At 40.0% G+C, this 16,554-nt stretch overlaps 2 protein-coding genes across 3 annotated transcripts in view; one reads left to right on the top strand and one right to left on the bottom strand.

Annotated features, from left to right (window-relative positions):
• Positions 1–2,416, bottom strand: part of fig4a (FIG4 phosphoinositide 5-phosphatase a) — a 56,065-nt gene extending 53,649 nt beyond the window's left edge. Inside the window, exons 1-2 of one of the 2 annotated variants that reach the window (XM_078274270.1) lie at positions 2,203–2,414; positions 1,943–2,052 (exon numbers count right to left, since the gene is read on the bottom strand). In XM_078274270.1, the coding sequence (XP_078130396.1) occupies positions 1,943–2,005 (63 nt within the window). In that variant the 5' untranslated portion in view covers positions 2,006–2,052; positions 2,203–2,414. Of the gene's footprint in view, positions 1–1,942; positions 2,053–2,202 lie in introns of both variants that reach the window. The other variant, XM_078274269.1, reaches the window with a different exon arrangement.
• A 922-nt stretch (positions 2,417–3,338) lies between these two features.
• Positions 3,339–16,554, top strand: ak9 (adenylate kinase 9). The gene is made up of 35 exons (XM_078275168.1): positions 3,339–3,354; positions 3,553–3,644; positions 3,991–4,054; positions 4,135–4,187; positions 4,307–4,403; positions 4,485–4,597; positions 4,759–4,917; positions 5,145–5,267; positions 5,677–5,751; positions 6,112–6,213; positions 6,387–6,526; positions 6,633–6,955; positions 7,553–7,671; positions 7,958–8,105; positions 8,229–8,325; positions 8,426–8,511; positions 8,829–9,023; positions 9,219–9,352; positions 9,503–9,709; positions 9,798–10,073; positions 10,190–10,311; positions 10,677–10,896; positions 11,685–11,738; positions 11,821–12,036; positions 12,413–12,631; positions 12,787–13,003; positions 13,138–13,339; positions 14,014–14,160; positions 14,290–14,507; positions 14,666–14,862; positions 15,138–15,307; positions 15,645–15,743; positions 15,908–16,010; positions 16,138–16,252; positions 16,346–16,554. Exons 1-35 carry the CDS (start codon positions 3,339–3,341, stop codon positions 16,552–16,554), a joined length of 5,127 nt encoding a protein of 1,708 aa, XP_078131294.1.

Raw genomic sequence — 16,554 nt, forward strand, 5'->3', positions numbered from 1 at the left:
AGATATGTATCATGTAATTGTATGAGAATATACTGTACACTGGAATTAGAGTAGCTATAGTCTAGAGCAGAGGTCTTCAATGTTTTTTAAGCCAAGGACCCCTTAACTGAAAGAGAGACAGAGCAGGGACCCCAGAATACATATATTGTATAAAATGAAGTTGCATAATAAACTGGGCCTACAATAACTTGTAGGGCGGCCTTAAGCCTTTATACCTTTTTTGCACAGAATACTAAGCTATTCCAATAGCCTAATCATTTTGCCATGATTTTATAAATAATGTTTTCATGTTAAACATACATATGGCACAGTGAATCCTTAGGATTACCTGTATCTGTGGATGGCCTTAGTGACTACCTTACCTATAGGCCAGTAAGCAGTGGGGATTTATATTTGCTAATAATATGCTGGATTGATTTTTAATTTTTGAAAAAAAACTTTCAAAAATTAACAATAATTTGGAGTCCCCCCTACGTTGACTCTGAGGACCCCCTGTTGAACATCTGGTCTAGAGTACATTTTCTAATATCTTCGTTGTTAAGATTAGTCTTTCTTGTATGACTTTCTCTTCAAAGTCATTATTTTTCCTCACACTGGGTTGCAAGATGGCTTAAGATTTTCTGTCTACTAAAGAACATTAGATTGTAACATCATGTATCAGGACAGTCCACAACCATTAGAGACATTGTGTCCTGTTCCACAATGTCCAATGGAGGCCTCTTTGTCCACAACAGTTGGACGGTCAACTCATCCACTGTTCAGTACAATGGGCTGACAGATGTTCAATAACAAATTATGATAGCTCAACTGTGACAAATGTTTTTCCTGCATTACCGTGTAAATGTGTGTGACTATTGATCAGCCATCAATCACTGTTGTAGAACACCTTTATTTTAACACGTCATTTTAAGTCGTTGGGGAAAAAAAATTGGATTGGTAAAAAACAACAACACACAAATAGGAAAATAGGAAAAAAGGATACACAAGAACATGTCTGTAAAGAGCACATATTTATACCAAATATGTACAAACCTAATCAAAACTAAACTAATATTAGCATTTTGTCTGGCAAAATGTAATCATTCCAACTGTCTAGAGTCTTGACAGTCAGAATGATTAGTTTGTTTTTTCCCCCCATAAACTCTAGACCCTATAATTGACACAATGGAGGTCATGGTATATCAAAGTAAACTGGGGTATATGAGCAGCAAATCATCACAAACAATCTTTTGCTGCCATCTAGTGTTTTCTGGCTGGTAATCACAATCCTACAGGAGCTCTACATCCTTCTTCCCATTCACGTTATGTCTGGGAAGTTTTTAATATTAAAAATCATAGATTAAGCGTGGCTTTTATACATCAGTGAGATTAGGAAATCCATCACTAGAGTCTACATTTCAGCAGAAGCGATAAATCCTTATAACAAGTGATGGATTTGGGATGTTAGAGATGGGCTTGTGAATGTCAGCTTGTTAAACATCCGAATGTCCTGAATATTGCCTGTCCTGAATAAATAATTGTGCCACAGTGTGGTTAGCAAGGTACCGCCATCAGAGCTGGGAACGACTGTGGTTGTGCTGGGTAGTTCCTAGCCCCAGTTTGTGCCACTCATGTATTATCATTAGAGGCACAAACTGGGGTTAGGTAGTTAGAAAAGTGTGAACCTGTATGAATATAAAGCATGTTGCTGCAGATAAAGAAGAGGCCTACTCAGGTAACTGTCCTTTGATTAATAAAAGCATTAAAATAACCTTCTTTCTCATCCTGTTTTTAAAAGCCACTCTTTGTATGTACTAATATTTCCCCAGGAAGCATCAGGAGAACCAAAAAGTAACTTTAACATGATGGAAATGTGATGTAATTTAAAAAGATGTTGTTGGCTACTTGCAGGTGGAACCTATAAACAGTGATACTAACAGCATAAAGGTCATGACGGACTTACGGCTCTGGTTTCATACAAAACCATCCTCTGGATCCCACTGATGATAGCCGCTGACTGAGGCATTTTTATCCCTGTATTCTCCAAACAATCCAGAAGAGACAACTGAAGAGCTGCAAAACGAACGTAACGCATTGTGAAAACCATTACTTCACATCATAAAATACAAAAGAGATAAGGTATAAACAAAAGTTAAACCTGATACTGCTAGCTACTGTGTGCATCTTATTTTCGCCTAACGTTAGCTAAGTAGCGTTACTCACCATTTGCTAGCTAGCTGGGTTAGCCACAAATCAGCCCCACATAGAATAATACGAAATAATGCATCCCCTCTGGTAGTCTAAATAACTTCTTTGAACGTTTTTAATTCATTAATTGTGTATGTAGCTTGCACAAGTATTTACGGCTAGCACTAACTGCAACATGACTTTGTTTTAGTCAGGTGACTGTCATGAAAACGCTCATGTCAACTGATACGGTGGCTCACAGAGTCCAAATCTCAAAGGGCTGAAAATGCGATTAATAATAAACGCAAGTTTTTGCCTTTGCGTCTTTACACCATAAACTGTAGCTAAGCTTTGTTTAATATATATATATATATATATATATATATATATATATATATATATATATATATATATATATATATATATATTATTATATATTATTATATTTTCTTTATTTAAAGAACACAAAACTATCAACAGTATGTACACATAAATCCCAGCCATACGAAATGTATCAAACACATCTTAATTACCTTCTTATTTTTAAGGTTTCTACAGTATGTAGTCTGTAGTCTGCCCATTTCTTCTTGTGAATGTGGAATTTCCCCAATAATAAAATGAACTGTACAAAAAAAATCTAATCCATCTTTTTCTCTCATTACTTTCAAAACATATGAGACTGTCTTTATTCTGAAAGTGAAGTGTTTGCCCAGTTTTCCTTAAGCATCAACCGTGTGCTATAATGTTACAGTGATAAAACAGATGACAGATTGTTTTTTCTTCTAGCTTGTTCACAGAAAGTGCAAGACAATTCAATACCAAGTCTAAATCTCTAATGTAGTGTAGCCTACTCTGTACTTGAGAATACCATAGACTGTATATTAGTATATTAATATTAACAGTCTATGGAGAATACACACACCTCTTAACCTTATACAGTCTATGCTCTTATAACGCGGATTCTATCTTTCGAGCCATAAGTAAAACCAAAGAATTTCTAATAAGGGACGGGCTTTGGTAAAACTACCCCCCTTTGTTTGTGAGTTGCTATGGTGACAGTATACGGTGACTGGTAACCTTGGATAGCTAACGTTAGGTTACGTGTTATCCTAGTTAACAAACGATGATAACAGTTTAAACGGGGAAAAGATAGGGGGGGAAAGGATATAAGAATGACCCAAACTAACGGTAAGAACATTTCCGTTGAAATATGACAGAAATTAACGTTACTTAGCTAGTCAACTTTTATATCGGCAGTTTTATAAGAAACGGCCGAATAGGTAAATCGTCAGATTAACGTTAACGTTACAAGCAACTGACAGTTTGATACCCTCTGTGTATGACTTTTGATTCTCTCTGTTCATTGATATGTAATATACGCTTAAGTGGACCGGTTCGTGGACAACCTAATAGAAGATGATGCTGAGAGAGAGAGTCTTCTTGCCAAACCCACCTGCTTCATTATAGTTGGAAGACCGGTAAACATACATACACACACACACACACACACACACACACACACACACACACACACACACACACACACACACACACACACACACACACACACACACACACACACACACACACACACACACATGCGCATAATAAGACACAATCAGAAATGGATACAAGGTATCTACACACACACACACACACACACACACATCCATATGGTCTTCCTCGGGTAGGTGAAGGTGAAGCTTTAAGAGAACACAGCTGCATGTAAACAACAATTGAACCACATAACATCAAAACACTGGCATTTATTTTCTTCTATGTTCCATGTCATATAACCCAATGACATGGCATTTTTTGTGACAGGGTGTTGGCAAATCCACCTTGGCCAAAAACATTGCAGAGTCCTGGAAGTGTATCTTAATTGATGGTAAGTTCATTTTGTTGTATTTCTGGTCATTGTACCAACATAATTCAGATATATATTTATCATCTTTTATAATATTTCAGATACAGATCTGCTCAACACACATATTAAAAATAAAACAAAGCAAGGTGTAGAGGTGAGTATAATTACATGTGTCATAGGACAGAAAGGTTAACTGTCCCTTTTATGTCATGTGTTTTCCATACATATGTATGCATCTTTTTTATGGTGTATGAATTGCTCTGACCATTTTAGATCTTGAATATCTTATCTGAGGGAAGAAGTATACCAGAAGAAATGGTGCTCCAGCTGATTCTTGCCAGGCTTAACTCACACCATGTGGAGCACTACGGTAAATTGTAATTATCATTCAAAACACCACTATGTGAGCAAGCCACTGCTTGCACTTGATAACACATGTGTTGTAATGCAGGGTATGTACTGAGCTGCCTACCGTTCCTGTCAGAAGAGTGTCTGAAGATGCATGAGCAGCTTGAGCTGATCAAAAACTTCAAACTAACACCTGATTTCATCATCAACATCAAGGTTATCCACATGCCCTCTATTTAGAGTTGTGCATGTCATCAAGCAGCAATTAATTCAAGCAATATCTTTTATTTTAGTATTGGAAGTATTTGGAAGTTGAAAGTTCATATTCTGACAAAGGTTTATACATCTGAGAACTCAACACTTCCATCTTCCACCAGTGTGCAGACAAGGACCTGGTCCACCGGCTGTCAGGTCTGAAGCAGCACCCAGAGACAGGGCAGCTGTACAACAGGGATCAGTGGAAGCGTGAGGAGGTGTATAACAAGAAGAAGGAGAACAAGGACCAGGAAGTGGAGGATGAGGATGAGGAGGAGCAGGTAAGGTTGAGAGAAAACACCTCTTGCCACTGGTTTTAACCTTTCCTGTCTTTGGTGTTAGAGTAATTTGGTTTTGAATAATATGATGATGATGATGATGATGATGATGATGATTATTATTATTATTATTATTTCCTGCATTCCCCAATTTCATTATGTTGTATTATTTGGACTTTTTTCATTCAATTTCAATTTAGTTAATTGATTTTGTTTTTCTTTTCTTGCAGGCTGGGGGAGAAGAACTCCAACAAGATATTATTGACCAGATGGTGTGGACACCAGAAAACTTGGCCAGAAATGCTTTTCCTAGACTCACCATGTACAAGAATACCATGCTCAGACCACTGGAGGTGAGTTACCCAGGGCTTATAAACGTGTCACTCCCTACACATAATGCAGCTGTTAGTTGGGCTAATCATTTGAAATGAAGTCATCCATTTCTTACACAATATAAATTACATGTTTTGTCTTTGGATCATGTACAGCCACATGATACATTTCAAACAGCTTTGATGGGGCAATCACGTTGATTTTTCTTACACGCCAGAGTGCAGTCAGAGATATTGCGTTTGTGTAAAGGTTTGACCTTTATTTAAAAAGCCATATCATAAGACCTCATCTGAGATACACTGTAACTGCTGATAACGAGAAGGTCTGACTAACACAGCCTGATCTAAAGATCCACGTTAATATGATGTTCTAAATTATGTCAGATGGGTTCAATTAATTTCCCCCTTGACAAAAGTAATATTTTTTCAGGACTACATGACAGAACACAACCCCCTCTACCTGTTGGAGTTGGACGGAAACAACACACCTGAAGAGCTGCATTTGGTACACTAGGGATAAATGAACCGTCTGCAGGAAATACATGCTACAGTCTTACAAACAAGATAATAAACATTAAAATGTTGCATACAATATGCTGTTGAATAGATTTTGTCACCATAATATGTTTTTAATTTGCAGGCAATGTTAGTCTGGTGCTGCTCACACCAGCACCAGACTAACATTGCCTGCAAATTAAAAACATATTAGCAGTGCTATGTGTGTGTGTGTGTGTGTGTGTGTGTGTGTGTGTGTGTGTGTGTGTGTGTGCGTGCGTGTGCGTGTGCACGTTCATGTTCATGTTCATGTTCAACCACCTATGTATTCTGTGGGCTGACTTTATTTTGTTGATTGTTTTGTCTCTAGTCTGTAATGTCCCGTCTTGGATCCATGGCAATAAAGCGTGTCTCCGTTCCAGTCCTCCTCCACCAGACTGATGAGGAAGAATTGCCAGAAGACATTGACACGGTCTGCCATTATTGACCTTATTCATATTTTATTTACAAAAAAAACAGTATTCAAAACACCATACATTTAAACTATTAACACAAAGGTAAGGCTGATGCAAGAACAATTTTTTTTAAACATACTCCCTCCACTAAATCGAAAGTGGTTTAATCCTGAGTCCATCTCTTTTCCAGGAGGACCTAATGAGAGTCATGTCCTCCTCCAGGACAGTGGCTCCCGGCTTTAAATGGAGAAGGAGCCGCTGGGGCCGAACTTGTCCTGTTGCTCTGAGGGAGGGCAAGGTCATTCCTGGCAAGCCTGAATTATGTGTAGGGTGAGTGATCTTTTGTAGGCTGTGGCCAGGTGAGGAATCTATCCAATAGCTTCAAATGAGACTGGGTAAAAATGTCAACCAACTGTCATTTCAACCCCCTACGCAGCTTCCAGGACAAATTGTACATCCTCTCATCTCAGGAGGCCTGCCAGAAGTTTTTCACAAACCCCCGACGGTACTTACTTCCTCCGATGCCCAGGCCCCCTTGCAGAGTTTCCGTCATTGGACCTCCACAGGCAGGGAAGAGCACTCTATGTAAGCTTCTAGCTCAACACTACAATGCATTGGTGCTTGATATGGAGGTACTGGTGCAGCCAGTTCTGGACAAGGTTGAGCAGGAGAGGCTTGACAAAATCAAAGAGGAGACAATACAAGTCGCTATAGAGAAAATCAAGATGAAGATGGAGAAGGATGTTGGACAGAATTCAGGTAAGTTGAGTTTAGTTGTTAATGATGATGATAATGATGATGACGAGGACGTCTTTAGTTTATATATGCTGTATCTGTCACTATCAAATAAACCATCAATAAATAAAAATTATATTCACTATCTACACCTGTACAGTTGTATTGTATGCATTGTAAGAGACAACTAAATCACGTTTGAGCTAACTGTAACACAATGTGCCATAGCTTAATAACTACAAACTACAAATAAATTATATAAGTTATATCACACATTAGCCCTTTGAAATACCATGTAGTATACAGCATTATTTGACGTATACTGTCATACACAGAATTAATGTTCTGATATTTTAATTTCATCCGATGAAACCAATTCTGTAGAAGGTAAGATGTAAAAACATTCTTTTTATTCTTTCTGTCTCTGGCGCAAACACACATGCAGACAAACAGACATGGATAAATTAACCATTTTAAAATCTTTTACACGTACTGTACACATCACAAAGGGTAGTCTGGTCACGCTATGTTGTGTCCCCAGAGTTTCGGAGCTCAATGTGAGTCGAGATTATGTGGCAGCATACACTGCATTTGTGTACAAATGTTTTCTGCTGTTCTCAGTGACAGAGGATCATCCAGAGGTACAAACCATGGTGCTCACTGCGCTGGAAGAAGCCAAACATCAGAGCACATCTCCCTTCAGCCTGTATGTTGAGGTACTGGAGAAGCGTATAAAAGAGGTATGTTATAAAATCTGAAACATGGCAGCTGTATTTACACTGCAAGCTTTTTAGTTTCTAAAAAAAAAAAAAGGTGCATTCCTTCTATATTTCTGTTGTGACTGTTTTTGGAAATGTATTGAATGTGTTTGGAGAAAAAGTATATTTAACATAAATGTTGCCGTTTATCATATACAGTAAATATGATTAGTAGAAAGTTAAACCAAATGAATGAACCACCATTTAGATGTATAGTACATCTATAAACAGTTTGCAGGGGTGTTGCTTAATAATTGTGATGTTACAGATTGAAGAGGCTGACACTGGTGCAGATGTCAGAACTGGCTGGGTGCTTGACAACTTTCCCAAGAACTTTTCCCAAATGAAAGCCTTACAGCAAGCTGGAATCCTGCCAGACACTCTCTTCTGTCTCAAAGACAGTGATAGCAATCAAAGTACGAGACACAGTAACAACGCTAATAAATTGTTGTTTTATGTAGAGTATATACTGTAGAGTCAAGTCTATATTTGAGTTCTGTCAGTGATCATGTATCATTGCACTTAAATGTGTTGAACAGTTTTGAAGAGATTGTATGAGACGAACAAGGAGAGCGTGGACGAAGCAGTGAGCAAGAGGTTGCAGGACGAACAATCTGAGAAGGAGAAACTGGTCTTGTGAGTGGAGATGCAATGATGCTGTCAAGTTTTATGGGTTGTTATATCTGGAATTGATTGTTTATGTTTTGTTCTTGTGCTTAATTTCTCTCCATTTTAGAAAGCAGAAGGAGCCAGAAACGGAGGTAAAGGCCGAGCCTGCAGAGCTGCAAACAAATCTAGAGACAGTTGCTGAAGAGACCGAAGGTACCAACTGTCAGCCTAAATTCACAAAGGCCCCCTGATCCTGTAGAATTTGACCAACACTGTTTTTAAAGCATTCATTAATGTCCTTTGTAGAAAATCCTGAACAGTCTGACACCACCAGCTCCGTGCATCCTGCCATCATCAAAAAGGAAGGTGAGACATTTTCATCACATTCTGTTGTTTCAAATCCCACACACCTTTCTGTATTTACATACTATAATGTATGTAAGCACCATAAAAGCAGCATTGAACTTAACGTTTTCCCTCCATCTCAAACTCTGGACCGCCATCTCCTTCTCATTTCTGTGTCGCTCCAGCTGTGGTACTACCTGATCATTGGGACTTGGGTTATCCAGACGGCCCAGAGATGAATGACTATAAATTGCAACTGCAACAGTTTCTGTACGAATGGGACCAAATGCAGTCCGCTTTAACTGTCCCACACTCAGTACTGAAGATTGGCGACAAAAGCCCCGAAGACCTGCTTAAACAGATGGTCCTTCACATGGAGAGTGAGTGTAACCCTTCGTGAAGTATCAATCCCAGTCTTGAATTTTGTTAACACCACAAACCGCATGTTGGTCGGAATGGACAGTCAGGTTTCAATTACATTTATTATAACTATAATAATTATTCATAATAACTTATGACAAATGTTTTTAAATGATTGATAATAATCCAATCTGGTTTACATGCTTGATTTTTAGAACCCTTTCAGTATGTGTCCTGGGAATTGTCAGCAACAGACCTGGACAAGGAGGCGGAGGATATGGAGGCCTTAGCTGAGCTGGAGAGAGCCGAGGAAGGCAGCAGTGACAATGATGCAGCTGAGGAGGAAGAAGTCAGTAAACAAATCTTTTTTTTACTTTATAAAGGACAAGTTTATAATCCTATATATAAGATACTGAAGATGGAGGCCTGTCTTACTGCTTTGTTGTCAATTAAAAATATAAACAAACCTTTAACAGCATCTCCTTCCTCTCAATGACAGCAGGGGGACGCAACAACCAAGAGAGTATTAGGCGATACCCATAATTTCTGCCCTGTGGCCTTAAAAAACCACAACGTCCTGTGGCCCTGTACGGATGAAATTGCAGCCAAGTACCGTGAGAAGACCTTCTATTTCTCGAGCCAAGCAGCCAGGGACTCTTTCCTTCAAAACCCTGCACATTTTGTTGCACAGACTGGGCCTCTCAAGGTACAAACTGACATAAGAAAAAAAGAAAAAGTCATTTTAAGTAAAGCAAAAATACCTAACAAGTTTCTTCTATCTTCTTCTGTCCAAGCCTCCTGCCCTGCGGATCTTTTTGCTTGGCACCCGAGGGTCAGGCAAGACCACTCAGGGTGAGTGGCTCGCCCAGCAGCTTGGCATTTTCCATATTCAGTTCAGGGAGCAACTTCAAATGCTCATCATGGCCAAGACAAAGGAGCAAGTACCTTATTCTGATGAGGTGGAGTCTCCAGAGGAGTCTGCTGAGGACTTGGAGGCTCTGATAGAGGAAGCCAGGGGGGAGGACGAGGAGGAGATGGAGGAGAACTCAGACAACACAAATGACATGGAGGTCAGCTTCAATTAACTCTCTCTGTAGCAAGATCAAAGACAAGAATTACAAGAATGTTAAAGAATTATAATATTTTGACACTGAAATACTGTGCATGTGCTACTCTGTGTCTACAGCAGGAAGTGGTCCTGACTGATGAGGAAACGGCTATCAAAGCATACCTGTCTGACGGAGATCCACTTACCCCAGAGATCCTGGATATGGTTATCGCACCATACTGGAATCAGGAACCATACATGTAGTTGTGCGCACACACACACACATACACATACACATACACACACAAGGGCAAATAAGCATACTTCATCAAATTTAAAAATGTTTTCTTTGATAAATCTTTATACATCTCTTAATCTCTCATGCTCCCTTTCTGCTTCTTTAACTTTCACTTAAAAATCCCAGGCATCACATACAGACCTTTCACATCCTTACACTTCTATATTTTACACCTTATGTACCTTAATTCATTATATATGCATTGTATGTGTCTTTTTATTGGATTTTTTCCTCTGTGTATTTATGTACATTGCCTACATGTAGTGTTTTTTTTGTCCACCTGACAACACAATGTATTTGTTAACCCTAACATTCTCCACCTTGTAGGTCTACAGGTTTTATTTTGGAGGGCTTCCCTCAAAATCCCGATGAGGTGCAGTACATTTTGCAGCAACAGCTTTTCCCTGATGTTGTGGTAAATTTGGTGGTGGATGTCACAGATGTTCAAAAGCGTCTGTTGCCAACATACCTGGATAAGTGGCGTGAGCGCCACAACCACCGTGAAGCACAGCTAAACCTCCTTTATGATCTACGTAAGCAGAACCGGGTAAGCAAGTGACAACTTGGTAGAATCACTTCTCTACTAATTGTATTCAGATTCAGAATCAGAATCAGAAAGGGCTTTATTGCCAAGTGTGTTTTTTACACATACAAGGAATTTGTCATGGTGTTGTTGGTGCATGTTAGCCTAGAAATCTAGACGCACCCTAGCGGCAGCAAATTTAATGTGCAGCCAGTGGGGTCTAGGCACTCTCCGTTGGCTTGCAAGCTGGGAAAAACCAAACTCTAGTCAGGCCAATCACATCATGTATAGAGTCGGTGGGCGGGCTTATGGCTGCTGCTGTTGGGAACAGCGGTCTTCTGGAAGACTTGGAGTTAAGCTTTTCTTTGAGAAAAGAACAAAGAACGGCACTGAAGTCATTCTTAAAAAAGGAAGATGTGTTCGGAGTTTTGCCGACCGGATACGGCAAAAGTTTAATCTATCAACTAGCGTTGCTCTGGTTGGTTGTAGCGCTATCCTATTGCGTGCAGTGGGAATTTGAAAGACAACCGTTTATTCCGCCCCTCGGATTGAGCCCTGCCAATGGGGAGTTCCCAGACCCAACATCTTGATGTTCGGTCTGACTTGTCAGGCTAGGTGCATGTCACACATACTCTAAATATAAGAAGGATAAAAAGAATATAAACAATATAAGTATAAACATATACACACAGTATGTATTAATAAAGATAAAAATAGAATGTAAAATAAAATAATAAAATAAGTTAAACAGTTCTGACAATGTCCTTACAATATCTATAGATTGTGTGAGTACAGCTATCTCTTTGGTACAGGAGAACAACATTGCTGAGAGAAGGGCTGAACTCACGAAGGCAGCCAAAAACAAAGTAAGCAAACTCATTATAACCACATCGTCATTCCCTCTCCATCACTGCTTAACGCCTCTTCCTCCTATCTCCAACTCATCAGCTCAGATATCGTGAGGATGAAGAAGATGATGAAGAGGATGAAACTGCAGGCAACATAGAGGAAGAGATAGAGGCCATGCTGGAGGAAGAGTTTCCTTTAGAAGAGGATGACAAAGACATGGAGAATAAAGAGAATGAGGCGACGGCGTCTGAGAGGCTGGAGATGGAGATAGCAGAGCGTTATGTGACAGATGAAAACAGCCTTGTTACTGTTATGGTACAAAGACACAAAACCCAATGAAGGCAATTAACTAGCCAGACATACGTATTTGCTTCCCTCACCCATTTCTGCTATTATTAAATATTTGCTTCAAGGACAGTCAGGAGAGTAATATAATCTATATACAATTCACTACAATAGTCTAAGCCATAACAAACAAGGTAATACTTGAAACAAATTATCATCATTAGACGTTATGACTCTGATAGATACTTACAAACATTTTACATTCTGACATCCTTTGACTTTACAGAGACACAAGTTGGTCCTAAGATAAACCTAATATTGACTTTATGTGCTCTGCATAATGTATGTTTACATATTGTACTTTACTAATGCTCATAAATTCTGCTTTGTGCTGTTCTATCATCAGGAGCTCCTGAGTGAACTAAACATACCCAAAGTGTCAATCAGTGCATCTCGCAAGCTCCGGATTGTTCAGCAGAAGCTGCTCCAGAAAGTCCAGCCCCTGCTGACCAACAGGGAGTCACTCTTCCAACAATGCCAACCCATCTCATACAGCCTGGCACATAAGCTGCTGCTCTCCTCTTATAAGTTCCACAGTGCCTTTGGCTGCTGGGACCCCATAAAGGTAGGCGTCATTTAGGAATGGCCACGGTGTCTTTTTTAGCATCTGTGGGATGAGGCCGCGATTTGTATTATAAATTACCAATTACTAGTACACCTTTACTCTTTTGTGCCGACATGTTAATCAGCAGAACTCTGTGAAATGTCCCCCTTCTACAGCACTACAAAGAGAGAGATTTGATCCAGCCTCTGCAGTGGCCCCTCAATACCACATATCCCCTAATCTTCCATCAGTTTATCTACTTTTTTGTAACTAAGGAGAACCGTAACACATTTATGCTGAACCCCTTGAAGTACCTTAGGCAGCCAAAGCCCACCCCGTCCCTTCCTGTTAAAATAGCTGTTGTTGGACCACCCAAATCTGGAAAAACCACTGGTAAGACTCAAGACAGCTGGAAAATAATCCTTTCAAAATCTTTTTTTTTTTTTTACACTTTCTCCAACGATTATCTCTCTCTTCTTTCTATTAGTCACATTCTGCATTTCTCTCACTTTGCTTTAACTCTCCAGTGGCACAGATGTTTGCTCAGAAATATGGCTTGGCCTGTCTGTCCATTGGCGGTGCTATGCGTATGGTGCTTAACAATCATGAGCACACTGATCTGGCTGTCCAGATGAAAAAGCATCTCTCCCAGGGACTCGTTGTACCTGATGAACTGGCCATTCAGTGTCTGGAGGTGGCACTCATGAGCTCGATCTGTGGCACTCGAGGGTAAGCTGGGGTGTGTGTGTGTTCCGTATAGAGTTATTAAAACTCAAGGCTTGATAATATCCTAACTTTTCTTTGAAATAACTTTTTTGCTTTTTTTGTTTCAAGACAAAGACTTTTTTCTTATTCTAGTCTCGCTTTGCCAGACCTTCCCCTACAGCGCTGCGGAGGAGGGTCTGGCTAGTCCACACAGCATTCAGTGATAGGAGAAAAACGTGCTCTGGTTTATTGGCATTTCTTTAAACCAATCATAATCCTCAGAAGCACCGGCCAGAGCCACGGTGCCGCTGCAAAATAGCCTTGGGAAGGAACTTAAATTATTTTGGTGGAACATGTGTACGTTCAAAAGTTGTTTCAGTCGTGCAACAGAAAACTCAGATTGGACAGATATTCTAGCTAGCTGTCTTGATTTACCCTGCAGAGATCTGAGGAGCAGTTAACCATAGTCCTCATAAATCCACCAGAGTTTAAAATTCCAACACAAAGAAAGCGTAAAGTAATGGACATCCGGCCAGAAAGATTGAAATCCGGCGGAATTTCCAGCGGCAACGGAGCAATCCTGGAAGTGGAGCGTCTTGGATATAGACTATTCTTACCCTGACTGTCAAGACATCAGCACATGCTGTACTTATTCCTACTTGAGGGTGTTTGTGAAGACAATAATTATGTCATCCCAGGTACGTGTTGGATGGCTTTCCGAAGACACTTAAGCAGACAGAGCTGATGGGGTCTCGGAGCATCATCCCCATGATAGTAGTAGAGCTGGAGCTGGCCACAGTGGAGGTGCTGACCAGAGGTCTCCTGGACAAGATGAAGCCCAACAAGTGAGAGAACACACATCGATAGCAACTATACATACACATCATATCACAAGTCTGAGAGCTGTTTAAAATCACAAACTGTCAAAGTTAATGTAATAAAATGTGTCCTGCCCCCCCCTCCTCCTACCGCAGGCCTCACCTGATGCACAGCAGCTCAGAGATCCTCCACATTCGTAACTCTTGTTACAAGCAGGAGATGGAGCATGTGAGGCAACACTTCCAACAACAATATCAGAACTGGATCCTGCTCGATGGCTTGAAAAGCAAATGGTGGATCTGGAACAGCAGTATAAAGGAGGTCAGCATCAGCATGAAATATATCCACAGCTACCTGGAGAGGACACGCAACAGTAAGTACTAGAAGCTTTTCCAGACATCAGCTCAGATAGTTTTTTTTGTTTTTTTTACACTAAAGTAAAACATGCCAAATACTGTATTCATTGAAAACTTGCCTTACTCGTCATCTTAAGATGACATTAGTTCAACCCCATGCTTTTTCATTTTGCAGGGCAAGCAGCATGCATCAACAGAATGTGTATCACACCCAAGGAACTGCAGTATCGGCTTGGAGAGTTTGGACAGTACTGCCCTGTCTGCCTGGCTCTACATCTCCACCTGGTGGACTGCTCAGAAAGTGCAGCCTTAACTCATGCAGCTGAGTACAGGGGACACTATTATAAGATGTGTGGCGAAGACCATTTAGAGGTCAGTGTACTGGAGCACACAGATGGTTAAATGCACAAATGAGTATGGAAAAGCATTCGAGCCAAATTAAGGAGATGTTCTCCTTTTCAAATTCTGTGCACGATTTCTGTAACTACCCAGTGGATTTCATTTATGTATGATACTATGAAAGCATGCAGGATAAACAATATACACACATTTTTAGTTACACTTATAATAACAGATTTAACATGCAAATAGATTGTTAACTGTGACTGAAAGAATTTTTTTTTTTTATGTTGCTCTGTCAACCACAGCGGTTCCTGACTACTCCCGATCAGTTTGTGACTCCCGGCTGCCCACACGCTCTCCCACAACCCCAGCTGCTGCCCAGAAAGCTCACTGAGGTCCAGGTGAAGAACAAGTTCCCACAGCAAGTTGAGATGAAGGGCTTCTGCCCGGTCACTTATCTGGATGGAAAGCAAAGGTACACTATTCACTACACTGTTTGAATACATTATTGGCATTCATTTATTAATTAATGAATTGATTAATAGAGATTTTAATTTATCAGTGGGAAATTACAAGTTATTATACTTATCAATTTTGGTCCCTGGCCCAATTCACTAGAATAAAGATACCTTTGAAACTGCATTTTGAAAAACACGTAATTATTAAAAACAAACAAAAACAAATGTCACACTACAACATACCAACAAATAGAACATGTCAAAAGGGCTTTATTTGTGTCAAATGTCTTATTACTACCTGCAACTCTTTATCATATTAGATAGTTTTCTAGTCATAGGATTATTTGTCCTCAGGTATGAAGCCCTGGTTCGAGGAAAGATGGAATATGCAGTGGAATACAGAGAACGGATCTACATTCTTGAGACAAAGCAGAAACAGGACAAGTTTTTAAGGTGTGGAGCTATCTCTTTGTATATTTCTGAAATGTTTTTCAGTTAGATTTCTTTTCACAATGATTACTCAGTCGTGCATAGTATTTGGAAGTCTTCCCAGTACTTTCAATAAAGTTTTATTTGGCTATTGAGTGAAAGTTGGAGCTGATATATTATCTTTCAAGGATTCCTGAAACCTACTGGGACCAGAAGCTGCCCAGTAAAGTTCCTCCTCTTTGTGAACCTGTACCCCTCACCTCCCTTCCAACATTGGGCTACCTGGAGCAGGTCTCGCACGCACACACACAAACTGTACCGTAACTGCCTGCAGAGATTTTATGTCAACATTTGATATAGGTATGTTTCTGAATCCTCTTCAACATCTGCCCTGTTTTGAGTTGTATGTATTTTTTAGGGTGTGGCAGTATCAGTCATCAAGGCCATGACAGCTGTTGGGTGTCTCAAACCAAAGTATCCTTTCCTCAGTATACAAAGATCTTCACTCCTCTATGTGGCATTCTATCTGAAAGGTAAAGCAAGATGGCAATGTTGCCCTAGGTCACAATAAACATCACATGTGAATTGCTTAAACTCAGTAACGATTATGTTAACATATTTTACAGCTTTCAACCACAACAGCACAGACTACACCCGCCAGAAGTACAAAAAGAAGCTGGCTTTGTTTGAAGAGAACTGTGCGCTCATTCCCTACCTGAGCTTAACAATGACAGGGAACTACAGGCCTCCCTGTGAACGTCCCATTGACTTTGAGTTCAAACTCAATAAGTTCCTGGCCTTGGGAGACTTGCCAGGTGCCAACAGTGTGCTGTAG

The sequence above is a fragment of the Sander vitreus genome, chromosome 18 (assembly GCF_031162955.1).
Source record: "Sander vitreus isolate 19-12246 chromosome 18, sanVit1, whole genome shotgun sequence".
Classification (NCBI taxonomy): Eukaryota; Metazoa; Chordata; class Actinopteri; order Perciformes; family Percidae; genus Sander; species Sander vitreus.